This window comes from Monodelphis domestica, chromosome 3, assembly GCF_027887165.1.
Source record: "Monodelphis domestica isolate mMonDom1 chromosome 3, mMonDom1.pri, whole genome shotgun sequence".
NCBI classification, from domain to species: Eukaryota; Metazoa; Chordata; class Mammalia; order Didelphimorphia; family Didelphidae; genus Monodelphis; species Monodelphis domestica.
Window position 1 is genome coordinate 537,746,401 of NC_077229.1, and position 15,570 is coordinate 537,761,970.

Genomic DNA, 15,570 nt, shown 5'->3' on the forward strand with positions numbered 1-15,570 from the left:
ATTTTCTAAATTCTTTTATTGTCCATCAATATTATTTACCTTGTTTTAAAAGATTATTACAAAAATGAACAATATGGAAATAGGTTTTGAATGATAAAACATGTAAAATTCAGTGGAATTGCTTGTCAATTTTGGGAGAGGGGAGAAAAGAGAGGAGGCAGACAACATGAATCATGTAACCTTGGAAAGCTTATGTGTAGATTTGTTACTGGAATAAAATAAAGAAAAAATTTAAAAATTAAAAATATATTATTTACCTTGATCACATCTTGTTCCTTTCCAGCCCGGGCTGCAGTAACAAGTTCCTGTGATGTGGTCACAAGTAGAATTGTTTAGACAGTCACATATCTGCCGACAGCCATAACCATATGTTCCTGGGGGACACTCTGAAGAAGATAATGAATCAAATATAAAGTCAAATGAATGGAAGCTTGATTAGATATGAAAATGGAGATTTAATGCTCTGTTTAGAAAAACAAAACTTATTACATGAATTGGGACTCTACAAAAGGGGAATTTTTTTCATTTGCCAGATCTGAGGTGATGGTTATAAACCCTAAAAAGTGTGAAGAATAGATATTTTCTAAGCGGAGTCTTTAATTTCACAGATAATGGTTTAAGTATGATATTTTTTTACTTAGAAATCTGTAACCTGAAAACTAGACTTTTAAGAATAGGTTTGAATGTGGAATTATTTTGATTGTGGCTTAGCTGGGATCCACTACACTGGCATGTTTAATCAAAACATCCATTAAAAAAAAAAATCAATTTTTATAACTGAGCAGCAGGGGGCAGTGTAATATTGTTGCCAGGATTTTCACTCCAAGTTTAGGTCTCTGCAAACTGGGAGATTTTAAAATAAAGTAACACATCAAGTGACTTTTTTTTTTTTTAATAAACCCTTACTTTCCATCTTGGAGTCAATACTGTGTATTGGTTCCAAGGAAGAAGAGTGGTAAGGGCTAGGCAATGGGGGTCAAGTGACTTACCCAGGGTCACACAGCTGGGAAGTGTCTGAGGTCAAATTTGAACCTAGGACCTCCTATCACTAGGCCTAGCTCTCAATCCACTGAGTCACCTAGCTGCCCCCTCAAGTGACTATTTTTAAAAGTAAATGCATATATATAGGTATAATGTAAACATCCAGAGACTGTGCTTGCAATCATGCATGTAATTTAGCAGCGGAACCAACAGAGTACAAGAAAGCCAAAATAATCTCTTTGTTCTGAGACAATTAATTAATTTGTGTTGTTGTCCTGTGTATTAAAAGTCTCTCAGACTTTTATTTTCTCAGTACCCCTTTCTCCTGATATCAGCCTTAGTGCTGGGGACTGAAAAGACACATCCTAGAGCTAAGATTAAGACTTGGGATACTGACAGTCCACCAAGGCAGGAGAATGTTTTCTCTGATATCGGGAGAGAAGAAGAAAAGTCATGTGAAGAAAAATCACACACCTAGGGGTACATCATTTATTCTAAGACAATGATGAAGGTTTTTTTTTTAATTTCTCAGCACTCTGTACTAACTTACCCTAATCAAGCAATTAAAAGCCACCAAAGAAGTAAGTAAAAAACTAAGCTAAATAACACAGTTACTATAATCCCAAGTTTTAATGTTACCTGGTCCTTGTCTTCTCTGCATGGGTTTTAATGATGCCCAGTACATAAAATGTATGAGAAACCAATGTTTTAAGAACAGAATGGAAAATTTGATTTCACTTTTGTTCATTATTTCTTCTAGCCACAGAAAGATAGGGAGTGACAAGGAATGAATCATGACTAATTTAAACCAGCAAGAATCTGAGGGGTACTTGAGGAAGGGAAGTGATAAAAAAAATGCCAGAAAAAATGATGCCAATTGAGTTATCTTTAAAACATATCTTTTTTTTTAAAGATAAGTTTTTAAATTTCTCAGGTAAAAATAAGTAGTTAAATAAGTCTCATTAAAATTATAATCTAACAGTGTTACATATTTTTATACTCACTCTGTTCACAGTGTTTCCCCATGAATCCAGTGCGACAAGTACATTGACCTGAGATGTGGTCACAATCAGCTCCATTTTGACATTGGCATATTAATGCACAATCTTTCCCATAAAACCCCAGAGGACATCCTTTGAGAAAATAAGGATGATGAGGTTAAAAGAAGAAATAGGAGCTAAACAGAAATATGGCCTAGAATAAGTTATTCTAACTCAGTGGATACAGAATCATGAAAGGATAAGAAAAGAGCAATGACATACATAACTTTTCATTGATGTTACCTGAGTATGAAGACAGTTATTACAAGTAAAATATTATTGACTAGCAAGAAACATCATCATTGTTATAACAGATTATTAATAATGTTCCTAAAATTTTCTAAAGCAGTACCAAATCAAACCTATTGAAGTACGTGTTTTTTTGCCACTTAATCACATTGCCATTAAAATCCTCCAAAGCACTTTGTTTTAAGCAATGACTACTGTCCAACTCCTCTTCTCCAATATTGAAATTATAAAATATTATCTGTTGTAATAAAAGAATATCAATATTAAAAGGTATTTTGTAAGAAAGGAAAGATGTGGTCAATTCAACAGGGGCTTGTCAATAATATTCTATGAGAGAAAACTTGTTCAAGTCACATAGAAGCCCCTTTGGCTTATATAGGATAGTAAGCCAAGTTTCAAAGGTCAAATTTAAGGTTTTAGAGATCTCTTCTATAAATAAAGTTTAATTCCATCCTGTGTGATGGTGGTTTCCCAAAACCAAATTTATTTTCATATTTAAAGTTTTATCTGGAGTGAGACTTGTAAAGAACCTGAAGCACCCAAAGTCATCGCAACTCATTTATATAAGGCTTTAAAATTTGAATTAAATAGGGGTTATTTAGGAATCCTAGACATAATATAATATTGTTCCTTTGGGAAAATTAATTTTGATTTCCAAATAATCAACTTACAAATAAATTCATGGAACATGACTTATTTATAACTTGGGAAATTTCTATATTGTAGAGTTAGTCACCATACAGTTAGGTCACACAAAGAATGAACATTCTGTTTTAGTACCATGACCAGCAAAAACACAAAAACAAAAAAAAAAACCCTGCTTACTTTGGGTGCAGTAGAGACCTGTCCAGCCTGGTGTACATTTGCATTCTCCATCATAGGCACTGCAATAGGCCCCATTATGGCAGTTGCATGTATGGATGCAGTTTGGACCCCAGTGGGCAGGTGGGCAGGCTGAAACCAGGAGAAATAGGTTAGTTTCGTAAAACATTCCCAAAGTAGGAAGAATCATACCTTAAAATAAATAAAACATTAAAATATTCTACTTTCCCCTAAATTACACACACACACACACACACACACACACACACACACACACACAAAACTTGTTTTACTAGTGAAAAGACAGTTAGACTTAGAAGCAACAGATGTGTTTGAATCTCATCTCAGATACTTCCAATTAGTCACTTTAAGCAATAATACAGAGCTTTAGTTTCTTCATCTGTAAAAGAGACAATACTTTTCCTCCTATCTCATAGAGATGTTTTGGGAAAATGCTTGCAAACTTTAAAGCATTACAGAAAAGTGAGTTGCTATTCTTACATGAAAATCTAAACTTAGAACCCATATTTAAAAGAGGTGATATGCCTCAGAGTTTCTTTAAATATAAAAATATTTGTGCTATACTTAAGTGCTTGTTTATAGAAAATTAACTTGGTTTGGGAGAGACACAGCAAAAGGCAGAAATAGTGCTGAAACAAAAGATGAATTAAACTACCTATAAAATGATGAGTTCAGGGAAACGATTAAATTTACAAAATTTTTTCTATATGTAATTAACTTTTCAGGTACATATCTATTATAAAGAGAGGCACAGCTATAATTTTATATGGAATAAAGGAATTAATCTAAAATTTTAGGATTAACTTGGTGAAAAAAATTAATTTCCCATACTATTTCTTATAACATTTAGTCTGCAGCACTGGCAAGAATATAAAATTTTAGTGATCATCTAACTCAATCTTTATTATACATATATAATTTTTAAAATTGAATCATATATGAAGTGATGCAAAATAAAGTGAGCAGAACCAGAAGAACATTTTACACACTAACAACAATAGTGTATGATGATCAACTATGCACAATGAAAATTTCTATAAACAATGCAAGAATCTGGGACAACTTCAAGGGACACATGATAGAAAAGACCAACACACAAAAAATTGACAGAATTTGAATGCATGAATTTTTCCCTACTGTAAGCGATATGTCTTCTTTCACAATATGATGAATATAGAAATATGTGTGTATGACATGTACAACCTATATCACATTAACTGCTATCTTGGGAAGTGGTGGGGAGTAGGGAGAGAACAGGGATCATAAAATGTAAGAAAATGATTATTAAAAATTCTATCAACATGTAATCTGGAAAAAACAAAAAAATTATAAAGAATGAAAGAGAAACTGAAGTCCACTAACAGTATGGTGGTAGACATGAGGCCTAGGTTTAAGAATTCTATTCAGGGGGTTAAAACATCCTATTTATCCACATATACATTATTAGTACAGTACAATGAAGAAATAGCCTACTAAGTAACAATAAGGAGAATTGATGTAGTGCTTTAAGGTTTGCAAAAGACTTTTACAAATATTATGTCACTTTATCCTCACAACACCTGGGAGATAAGTGCTATTTGACAGCCTGAAAGATCCCAGGGTAATTTCTGCCTTGAGAAAATATGCCTCATAATTAACTCTACTATTTTTCAATAGTCCTGAAAAAATTATTAAAAATAAGTGCTAATAAATTGATCTGAGAAAATATTGCCTCCTTATCAGAAAACACATAAAACTTACGCTGAGAGCAGTCACTACCAATCCAACCAGGGTAGCATTGGCAAGATCTGTCAATGGGATTACAGGTTCCATTGTTGGTACATGTGCAAATTCCCCCACAGTTTTTTCCAAATCTACCACTGGGACAAACTGCAGAAAAGTTAAAAGTCATTATTAAGTAGTTGAATCATATGTTACATCTTAGGGACTCAATAATAAATAAAAGAGAGACCATCAACAGAGAAAATTTGCTTTAAAAAAATTGTTCTTTTATTTGAGATTATTACTCAAATGCAAATGATACAGTTCAAAGAATAAATACATATATACATATATTTAAAATCTAATCAGTGAGCCAGGTTTTCCTAAACTAGAAAAAGTATTTTTTTTTAAACTGTAGTTATAAAGTTGTCAAAAGTAATGGTTAGTATAAGTATTACTTTTTGAAAGGGTTTGAATAATCTATGTAGGTATAAAATATTGGTCACTGTTTTTGCCTCTGGTAAATTGCCTTTACCTTCATTACAGAGAGCTCCTGTGAAGCCAGGTAAGCAATCACACAGTCCAGTGATATGATGGCATGGTCCACTGCTGTGAACACACTGAGGACATTTCTGACTGCAACGATGTCCATAAAATCCAGGTGAGCAAACTGAAACCAGAGAGAAAAATCACGACATGTTTCCATTTTACCTTTTTCTTCGCATTTCTTATATCAAACTTTAGGTTAAAAGCAAAGAAGCTCGAAATGACTGTGTTGCCAGAAATGGCTCATGAAATTTTCCAAAGAGAACAGAACAAAGAATTTGCAATGACCTTTAATAATGAAAAAAAAAAGCAATTACCAATAATAATGTCATTTCAAATACAATTGAATCACCTCGTAATTTATTTATTCTTCAACAACCATAATAGCAGAAAATTTAATTTGAGATTATTCTTGCTCAAAAGTTTTCAGGTTAATAGAGTGATGGTTTTAGTGGTTTGGTTTGCATTTAGCTAAAGTTTACCTTAACTCTGCAAATTATTTTCAACAACACGAAACTTTTCAGTAGAAAAACATTTTTCTACTTTCGTTTATCAATACCAATATGACCCCAAGCTATTGCTGCTTTTAACATTAAATGACTGAGGAGTGGCAATAAGAGGTAAGATTGATTGCCAAGGCAATAAGGTATTGGCTTCTAGTTAAACACCAAAGTAAATTCAAATTTTGTGAATTGAACATAATGTTTGCAGTTCAAATAATTTTTGATCACTTTTGATAAGACTGATCAAATAAAATATCCTAATGGTATTGCCAATTATGTTATGTAAATTTCTTGAAATCTGATCACTTAAATAGGCAATTAAGGATAAAATGAAAAAAAGTATTGTAGGGAAACTGCTATTTGAAGTCAATTCAGCAAGGTCTACAGAGACCAACTACATTGTTTAATCTAATCTCTAATGTCAAATAATATGTCATTCTCATCTTTTATGCAAAAAGTTTAATAGACAGAATTATTCTCTATACAGACACAAGAGAAAAGGAGGAAATAAAATCACCATGAGTTACTTACTTCTTTGACAAGTGGTACCTCTGAAACCTGGTGCACACTCACAGATCCCATCATCAGGTGAGCATGATGCCCCATTTTTGCAGTAACAGGGTAGTGAGCAATTTGGGCCCCAGTGCCCCTCAACACACACACTGTCACAATGGATACCTTCAAGTAATTAAAACATCAGGTTATCTTACCAGTGGGAGTTATTTCACAGGCAGTTAAATAGGAAGTAAAGCACTGATAGAGTCTTTAGATGACACAATGAATAGAGGTTGGGCCTGGAATCAGAAAGATTCATCTTCCTATGTTCAAATCTGGCCTCAAAGTACTTAAAATACTAGCTAATATTATTATATATCAATTTAACTCTGCTTGTTTCAGTTTCCTAATCTGTAAAATGAATTGGAGAAGGAAATGACAAACCACTCCAGTATCTTTGCCAAGAAAATCACGAATGGGGTTACAAAGGGTTGGATAACTGAAAAATGACCAAATAACAAAGCATTGAGACAGACCTGTCAGTTTCTATATTAGAGATGTTTGGTCCCTAGTCCATACCAGTTCTCTCCTATTTTCATTATGAAGAAAGTAAACTAAAGATACTTTCCCCCACATAAAGAAATCTGATTGACCATGGACAAATCCTTCCTGAGTTTCAATTCCCCATCAGTAAAAGGAGAGAGTTGGATTAGATAGACTTTACAGTTTCTTTAAGTTTTAAATCTACAATTTTATGCAAAGAAGGAATGGAACATCTTTGATATAAACTGAATTTATTATATTTTCCCTAATCCAACCCCTCTTCCAAATTTCCTTATTTCTGTCAAAGCCACTAATGGCCTTCTAATGTCTTGGGTTCCAGATCTTGCCCTTATGCTAGATCCCTCACTCTCCCCCACCCTACAGATCCAATTTATTCCCAAATTTCACCACTTCTTCCTTTATACTCTTGCATATTTCTACTCAAATAGCTACCATGTTAGTTCAGGCCCTCTCAACTAAATTATTATAATAGCCTTCTAAATTGGTTTCCAAGGCTCCCCACTGCACAGTGATGTCAAAGTAATTTTCCTTAAATGCAGATCTGATCATATGACTTCCTTACTCAACCAACTCTAGTGATTTCTCAATTCCTTTAGGATTAAATATAAACTCCTGTTTGACTTTTAATGCCCTATGCAACCTACTCCCAAATTATCTTTCAGTGGACATCACTCCTTTTCTTGCCCTCTATGCGTTTACATTGACAATTCCCATGTCCTGAATGTGCTTCCTATATATATGTATCTAGCTTATTAAATTCATATGTAACTTTCTATTCATACTATATGTATTTTATATATAATTGTTATTTCCTTCCATAAAGAGGGGCAATAATGTAGAAGAGATTACTGCGTCAGAAAGGAAGATGCAAGATAACTTTTAAGTTCCTTTCTAATGACATGATTTTTTGAGAGGAACAAAAGTCCTCTTTACAGAATAAAAATACTTATTGACATTGCTTTGTTCATTTATTATTGCATTATTTAGTTCTAAAAGACTCCTCACTTTCTAGGTTAAAATGTAAAAAAGAAAGTGTGACTGAGAACCATGAAGTTTTTACACAAGAACTCTCCTTTGTAGAATAAATAAACATTTTGCAAAAGATTAAATAATTAACAATTATATCAGTATATACCAGGTAATTTCCCCAAAAAACTTTTTTGTTGCTGTGGTGTTATTACAATTGGGGCTAATTTTTCTAACAAGTTTATTGTTAAAAATCTACTGAGAACTGAGAAAAATTTGAATGACTCTAAAAGCTATTTAGGCAATGAATAAATGGGCAAATATATATCAATTAGATAGTTAACAAGCATTTATCAAGTGTTTCCTATGAATCAGATATTCTGCTAAGTACTGCCATACTTATAGAGAAAAGCAAAAAACATGAATTCTGCCCTCAAAGGACTCATTCTAAGGGGAACAATGACATGCAAACAGGGTAGATGAAAGGCAATCTCAGACAGAAGGCAGTAGTTGAACTGGGCTAGTGGTAGTAAGGAAGGTAGGAATTGAGCTGAGTCTTGAAGGGAACCAGGAAAGCCAGTAGGTTTTAGGTGGGGAGACAGGGAATTGCACTTATGGGGGACAACCACTAAAAAGGCACAAAGTCAGAAAATATGCAAGAGATAGCAAGAAGGCAGGTACTACTGGATTGTAATGTGTCTGTGTGGAGGGGAGTAAAATATAAGAAGCCTAGAAATGTAGGATATGGCCAGGTTGTGAAGGGGTTTATATACAACAAAGCATTTTACATTTGATCCTGGAGGTAATAGGGAATGAATGAGTTTATTTAGTAGGGAGTTAACCTGGTCACCTGTACATTAGGAAAATAACTTTGGCAATGGAATGTAAAATGGATTAAAGCCAAGACTGGATGACCACTCAGAAGGATAATGTAATAATCTAGACATGAGATGATAAAAGCCTGCACCTGGAAGGTGGCTGTGTGAGCAAAGAGAATAGGATATATGAGAGATTGTGAAGGTAGAAAAGACAAAACTTGGCAACGGACTGGATACGTGGAGTCAAGGATGACACTGAGATTGCAAGCATGAGTAGCTGGGAAGATGGCTATGTCCTTGAAAAAATAGGAAAGTTTGGAGCAAGGGAAGTTTTGGGAGAAAAGAGAATAAATTCTGTTTTGGAAAGGGTGAGTATGAGATGCCTGTGGAATAGTCAGGTAGAGACGTTGGTGAGGCAAAAAAGAAGCTTGAGAGAAATTAAAGTTGGATATGCCACTCTTTGCTGATAAGATCACCAAGAAATCTAGTGTAGAGGGAGAAGACAGCCCAGGACACTTAGAAGGACACTTTGGTTAGTGGGCATGACCTGAATGAAGAACCAGCAAAAGACAGTGAGAAACAGTAATCAGACAGGTAGGAAAATAAGAGAATAATGCCATAGAAACCCAGAGTAGAGAGATAGGAGCAGAGAATGATCAAATTATCAAAGGCTCCAGAAAGGTTGATTAAAAAAATGAGAAAAGGTCATTAAAGGATGATTAGTGATTGGAGAAAACTATTTAAGATGACTGATGAAATCGAAGGCCAGATTGCAGAAGAAGCCAGTGTGACAACCCTCAGAAGAGCCAATATGAGGCTATTCCTATTTTATAGTTAAAGAAACTAGGCTGAGAATTTTCATAACTTACCCACCAACAAAGCTAATAAATTCTGAAGCACAATTCAGATATAACTAGGTAGTATTCAAGAAAAAGTGATTAAATATGTTGAGCTTCATCACTTGAAAATTGTTGATATTCTGAAGAAAACACAAAAGGACCTGTTTTGCCTCAGTAAGAAATTCACTATCTATTTAACTCTAGCCTTGAGGCTTTATGAGACTGCTGTTCAAGACTCCAGCTATTGGTAGTTTGATCTGTTTAAAAGAAGCTCAATTCATACTTTTGGCCTGCTTTTGTCTGTGTTTGTTTAGGCAAATTCTGGACTTGTAAGCTACACCTATATAGCAATCTGCCTAAGGTCACACAAAATGTGGCATAATTGGAATATGAGCTGAGGTCTACTATTTCTTGCCCTTTCCATGGCAAATCTCCATTTGATTTTTGTATTGCATAGATCGTTATTGTGTTTTTTTCCTGGATAGAGGATTCTAATTTTACTGTATTTATTAATTAACATCAATTTCTATCCAAGAGAACATAAAGAAGACATATCATTACCTAAATCTGAGTGAAGTAATCCACCTTAGCCTCTCCAGTCCACTTAACTATAATAAAAAAAAAGCACTGGTTCTGGAATCAGAGGACCTGAATTCAAATTCTTTTGATGTGACATAATCTTTGAGGGGAGAGCACTCAAGATCCCTGGGGCTCGGTTTCCTTATATGTAAAAGGAAGAAATTGTACTTCTCAAAAAATACATTGTTGCTATGAATACTTCTTTGCCAAATGACACTTAATGTGTCATATAACATTCTCAGTTGTTACTCACTTGGCTCAAAAGTTGATGTTCAAATAAAAAATGATGACAGATTTGTAGATGGTTAAAGATCCAGGTAAAGGGCTAAAAAATATTATAGTATTTACCAGCAGTGCTTACCCCTATCCTTAGTGAAAGTTTTGAACCTAAGTATTCTTTTTTAAATCTTGGTAGTTTTCTTCTCCCATCTCTATCTGAGCTCACAGCAGGTACTCTGTGAATTTTGTAGAGGGTACATTTTAGAAAAAAATACATTAGTAAAGAAACATCAGGCAATGGATTAAAATAACTATTGATTAATATCCCAGCTCAGAAGACTTAGAAAACTGCCAAGATGAGTTAGGCTAGGCTGTCTATAAACAACAATTACTTGCAATCTAATGAAACAATAAATTTAGATGTAGCAAACTGATTCAATCACTATATGATGTCCTTTAATAAATATAGGCACAGTTGTGTAATAATGAAAAGCCTAATTACATTATTATGTTGTATGGAAGTATCACTGTTATTTCCTATGGAGTCCTTACAAGGCTAAAACTAGAAAAGATGATTTATATTGCCAATTCTTGTCTGGAATGCAGTATTTTCTTTCAGGCTACAGACCAACATTTGAATCCTTTCATGTGGACTTGGGATGTGGTTTCTATAGTCTGGTTCTCAACCAAAGTGGAAAACCACATAACTACCAGTGAATACAAGAACATCCTGATGTACTAAGTACATCAACAGACCAAAGGCAGATTGGGTGTGTCCATGCTCAAAAAAAATTAACTAACCTGCTTTTTAGAAAGATCTTTACTTCACAAGAAAACAAAAAGCATTGGGCTTTTGAAGATGGTAGTTAACTGAATTTTCTTTTGGGGAAAACATTTTCTTCCAGGTAAAGTAACCTCTGAGATCAAAGAAACGGAACTATGGAGTTTGTATATTACTTCCTTCCCCATTGACTACAACAGGATGAACAAGAATTATTCTATTTTAAAAGAGGCCTCCACCATCTTAGAGATTTACTGCCTATCTAGAGAATTCTGATGAGACAAATCTCAGAGAAATGCATTTCCTACAGGAACAAATCTAACTTTTAACAATTCTTGTAACCGTAGAGCTTGCACACTCCTCCATTTCTTTTTTCTGCCATGGAATGCTACCAATGGCTATGTACTCTAAAAGAGACTAGAAAGCTATAAAAACCCAGTCTGTACCCTAAGAAGATGAAGATGAAACTAGCCTGAGCAGTCTTCCTTAGTGCAATTTTCAGTCTGGTGATGATTTCTTGTGATGATGGATAGGAATTATTTTGTTTGTTTGTATTTGTATTTCTGGCATACTTAGCATAGTGCCTGGCACATGTGTATGTTGACATAGCCTATCTAAATTAAAATTCCATTTTCTACAGAAAGACTTTCCCAACCTCTCTTAATTCTAGTATCTTCCCTCCTTAAGTTATTTCATTTTCTCTGTATATAGCTTATTTGTATATATTTGTTTGTTATCTCAACCATTAGATTGCCAGCTCCTTAAATGGTAGAATTTTCTGGGGTCTCTTTTTGGTATCCTCAGTGCTTAGCACAGTGACTGGCACAGAGTAGGTGTTTAATAAATGTTTACTGACTAGCTTAATACATGCTTTTTCATTCATTCATTAACTCATTTAAACTAAGTTCTCTTCTAAAAATGACTAACAAAACTCACTGCTTGTCACTATCAATCTCAGTTCCAAGATATGATGAAATAATACTTTTTTCAAGTCCCAAATAAGAATTCTCGTTTATGTATTAGAGGACATGTAGGCAGCAGCAAATTAAAGAGCCCCTTCTAGGTTTTCTAAATATAAAATTAATTGAATTTAATGTTGAAAAATGCTGAGGAGCACTGGTTTCCCTATATTGAGGACACAATTTTTAAAAAAAGGTTTCAGAATATTTAACCTACCTTTCATCCAATCCTTAGTTTAGCAACATTTTCATGAAGATTAGGAGATCAGCAGTGTTTTTATTTTATTTTTGGAATCATGGGTGAAAAAAAACATTTAATGATTTTATTTTAGTCAATAAAAGCTACTCTTCTATGGCATTCTTATATTTTTATGAATAATTTAAAATTACTTAAGAACATTTTATTTAGCTTGGATTTAGCATCAAATAAATACAAAATGGGAATACTACAGCATACTTGAGACTCTCAGATGTAATGTTAAATACCTACATTTTATCAACAAATAACACTGTTCCCATAGATAAAAAGTATTATTTTGACGGACTTTGTAATTAAAATATCCAACCATGAGGCAACCTAATAAAAAAAGAATTTTTTTCTTAATATATTTAACTAATTAGGTCAAAAGAGAAATCATGGTTTTAGATATATTTTTAAAAATAATTTTTTTTTCACATTCAGGAATGAATATTCAAACCCTTGGGGATCCTTCAGCTTTATAGCTTCAAAAGATCTTCGTGGCTCCATTCCATACTCTTCTTCAAGCTTCTGATAGCATTTTTTTCTGGAACTCTCCTTTGAATTTATCACAATCTCACTGAAATAATGATTTTTTATATGTTTTCCTTTCTATTAATGTAAGCAGTTCCTGTGTATCTGTCTTTGTTTCCAATACCTACTCTAGTACTTTTCACATTATAGTCGGGTAAATAAGTGGTTTCAAATTGAATAGAAATCACTCAATCATAGAGGCTTTGTTCTTATTCTTTATAGTTGCATTAACTTCTGAGTTTCCCAATGAAAATCATAAGATCACATCTGGGAAGGACCCCAAAAGTAATTTAATTTGATATCTTTACAGATAAGAAAAATGAAGCCCAGAGAAGTGAAATGATTTGTTTCAGGTGTCAATCAGACATAGGATCCTAAAGATTTTACTAGAATTCTGCCAGTACTAAGGGTCCTACTTTTCCTCTTTTATTGAAAGATTGGTTCATGTCATTTTGTTGAAGGAAAGAAAGAAGTCTGCAAAGGACAGTACACGTTTTGTTTTGTTTTGTTTTTTAATTAGTTTTTTCTCTCTGAGATCTCTGATTCTTACCTGACCATCCTGGGAGACAGCGGCAATAGCCAGTGGTGGGATGGCAGCCATCAGCATGACTGCAGTCACAGCGCTCCATGCAGTTCAGCCCATATGTTCCATCCTGTCAATATAGCAATTCAAACAGAGCAATGAAAGATATGGAATCTTATAGAACAAAGAATTCAGAGAAGAAGGGAAGTAACAATAAGTCATATGTCATTTTAGATATTATGGAAATGATCTGTCCTCCTCTGCTTTTCTTATGTCTTCATCCACTAAATTGAAAGTTTCCTACTTTAGTATAAATAATATCCCCACAAGGATTTTATAGTATAATTTATTATCGATTAAATTAAAAGGTTAAAATGATGGTCTTTAAATAAGACTTTACAAATAATTTAAAAAATTATTGTGAAAAGTTTATAGCTTCAATTCAATGACTATCTCAGTATATCTATCAATTATACAAAACAATAAAAGAAAAACCACATTTTTTCTTCTCCTTAATATATTCATGTTGCTGAGAATCTAAGCAATATGAAATTTTCTGATTTAAGAATGAGACAGATAAAAATGGAGAAAAAGCTTGAATCAGAAAATCCCATATTATTTAATCTTTCCCACAGAAGGTAAAATCATAGATTTAGAACTAGAAGGGCCAAGCATGGTGGTGCCTGCTGTAATCTTTGCTGCTGGGAGCCTGGTGAATTGCTTGAGTTCAAGTGTTCTCAGCTGCAGGAGGGTTAAAGGTATCCACACTAAGTCTGGCAACATAGTGAGCTCCTCGGAGTGGAGAGTCATCAGGCTGCCAAAGGTGTGACAAACCAGTTCAGCTTGGAAAAATGGCACTAAGAAAGGAAAAATGAACTGCAGGAATTCCATGGAAACTGGAAAGACCTCCAGAAGTTTATGCAGAGAAAAGGAGCAGAACCAGGAGTACACAAAGACTGATACACTGTGGTACAATGGAATGTAATAGACTTCTCTACTAGTAGCAATGCAACAATCCATAACAAACCAGAAGAATTTTTGAGAAAGAATGCTAGCCACATCCAGAGAAAGAACTGTGGGAACAGAAATGCAGAAGAAAAACATATGATCGATCACGTAGTTTGAGAGGGATATATATTATTGGGGTTTTGATTTTAAAAGATATGAAAAGATACTACAAATATGAATAACATGGAAATAGGCTTTGAACAATGATACATATATAACCCAGTGGATTTGCTTGTGAGCTTCAGAAGGGAGGAGGAAAGAGTGGGGGAGAAGAGCGGGGGGAGAGGAATCATGAATCATATAACCATGGAAAAATATTCTAAATTTAAAAAATTTAAAAATAAAATAAAAAAATGTTAAATGGCACAAGTTGAAGCTATCATTTCATTCAGCAGTAGATTCAGGGGCTCTGTAAATGGTTGCTGCACTTCTAGACTGAGTAAGATAGGAAGCCCAAATCTTAAAAAAAAAATCTAGAAGGGACCTTAAAGATCATCAGATTTAACTCCCACTTTTATAGATGAGGAAAATGAGGTTCAGGGAGATTAGATCACTTGCTCAGGGTTACATAGCTAATAAATATCTAAGGTAAAATTTAAACTGATGCTTTCCAGATTCTAGATCCTGGCTACTACTACTACTACTACTACTATGCTGCCTCTTTATGTATTAATAAGAGAAAAACGAAAGTTTTTTTACCTTTCTTTATAGTTCTATGAACATCATGGGTTGAAAAGACTAGAGAAGATTAGATTCTATAGACTTTCACTTATACATTTAAATAATTTCTCTAATGGTCATATTTTTTCTTTCTTTTAGAAAATAACAGGATGACTTTTAGCATATTCTAAATTATACTGTGAAACCTCACTAGGGTACCCTGACATTTTATTTTTATAAACAAATCTTTTTTTAATAAGACAATGGAAATCAAATATTTCATGAGCATGGCATTTAAATTTGTATGAGAAGGATATTACATCTTTTCCCTCTCATGTTAGTGTATAAAGTACTATCAAATGATCAAGGAATATGAACAGGCAGTTTTCACATGAAGAAATCAAAATTATCAATAATCGCATGAAAAAGTGTTCTAAATCCCTCTTGATTAGAGAAATGCAAATAAAAAGAACTCTGAGGTACCACCTCACACCTAGCAAATTAGCCAATATGTCAGCAAAGGA

The 15,570-nt window shown here is 33.7% G+C and overlaps 1 protein-coding gene and 1 long non-coding RNA gene across 2 annotated transcripts in view; one reads left to right on the plus strand and one right to left on the minus strand.

Annotated features, from left to right (window-relative positions):
* Positions 1–15,570, plus strand: part of LOC103097673 (uncharacterized) — a 44,216-nt gene that overhangs the window by 23,444 nt on the left and 5,202 nt on the right. Inside the window, exons 2-3 of the long non-coding RNA XR_463911.3 lie at positions 5,361–5,475; positions 6,351–6,451. This is a non-coding gene — a long non-coding RNA (uncharacterized LOC103097673). The remainder of the gene's footprint in view (positions 1–5,360; positions 5,476–6,350; positions 6,452–15,570) is intronic.
* MEGF10 (multiple EGF like domains 10) overlaps positions 1–15,570 on the minus strand; it is a 177,250-nt gene that overhangs the window by 20,321 nt on the left and 141,359 nt on the right. Inside the window, exons 13-19 of the mRNA XM_007486611.2 lie at positions 13,406–13,508; positions 6,395–6,541; positions 5,350–5,484; positions 4,854–4,982; positions 3,096–3,224; positions 1,986–2,114; positions 258–386 (exon numbers count right to left, since the gene is read on the minus strand). Of these exons, the coding sequence (XP_007486673.1) occupies positions 258–386; positions 1,986–2,114; positions 3,096–3,224; positions 4,854–4,982; positions 5,350–5,484; positions 6,395–6,541; positions 13,406–13,508 (901 nt within the window). The remainder of the gene's footprint in view (positions 1–257; positions 387–1,985; positions 2,115–3,095; positions 3,225–4,853; positions 4,983–5,349; positions 5,485–6,394; positions 6,542–13,405; positions 13,509–15,570) is intronic.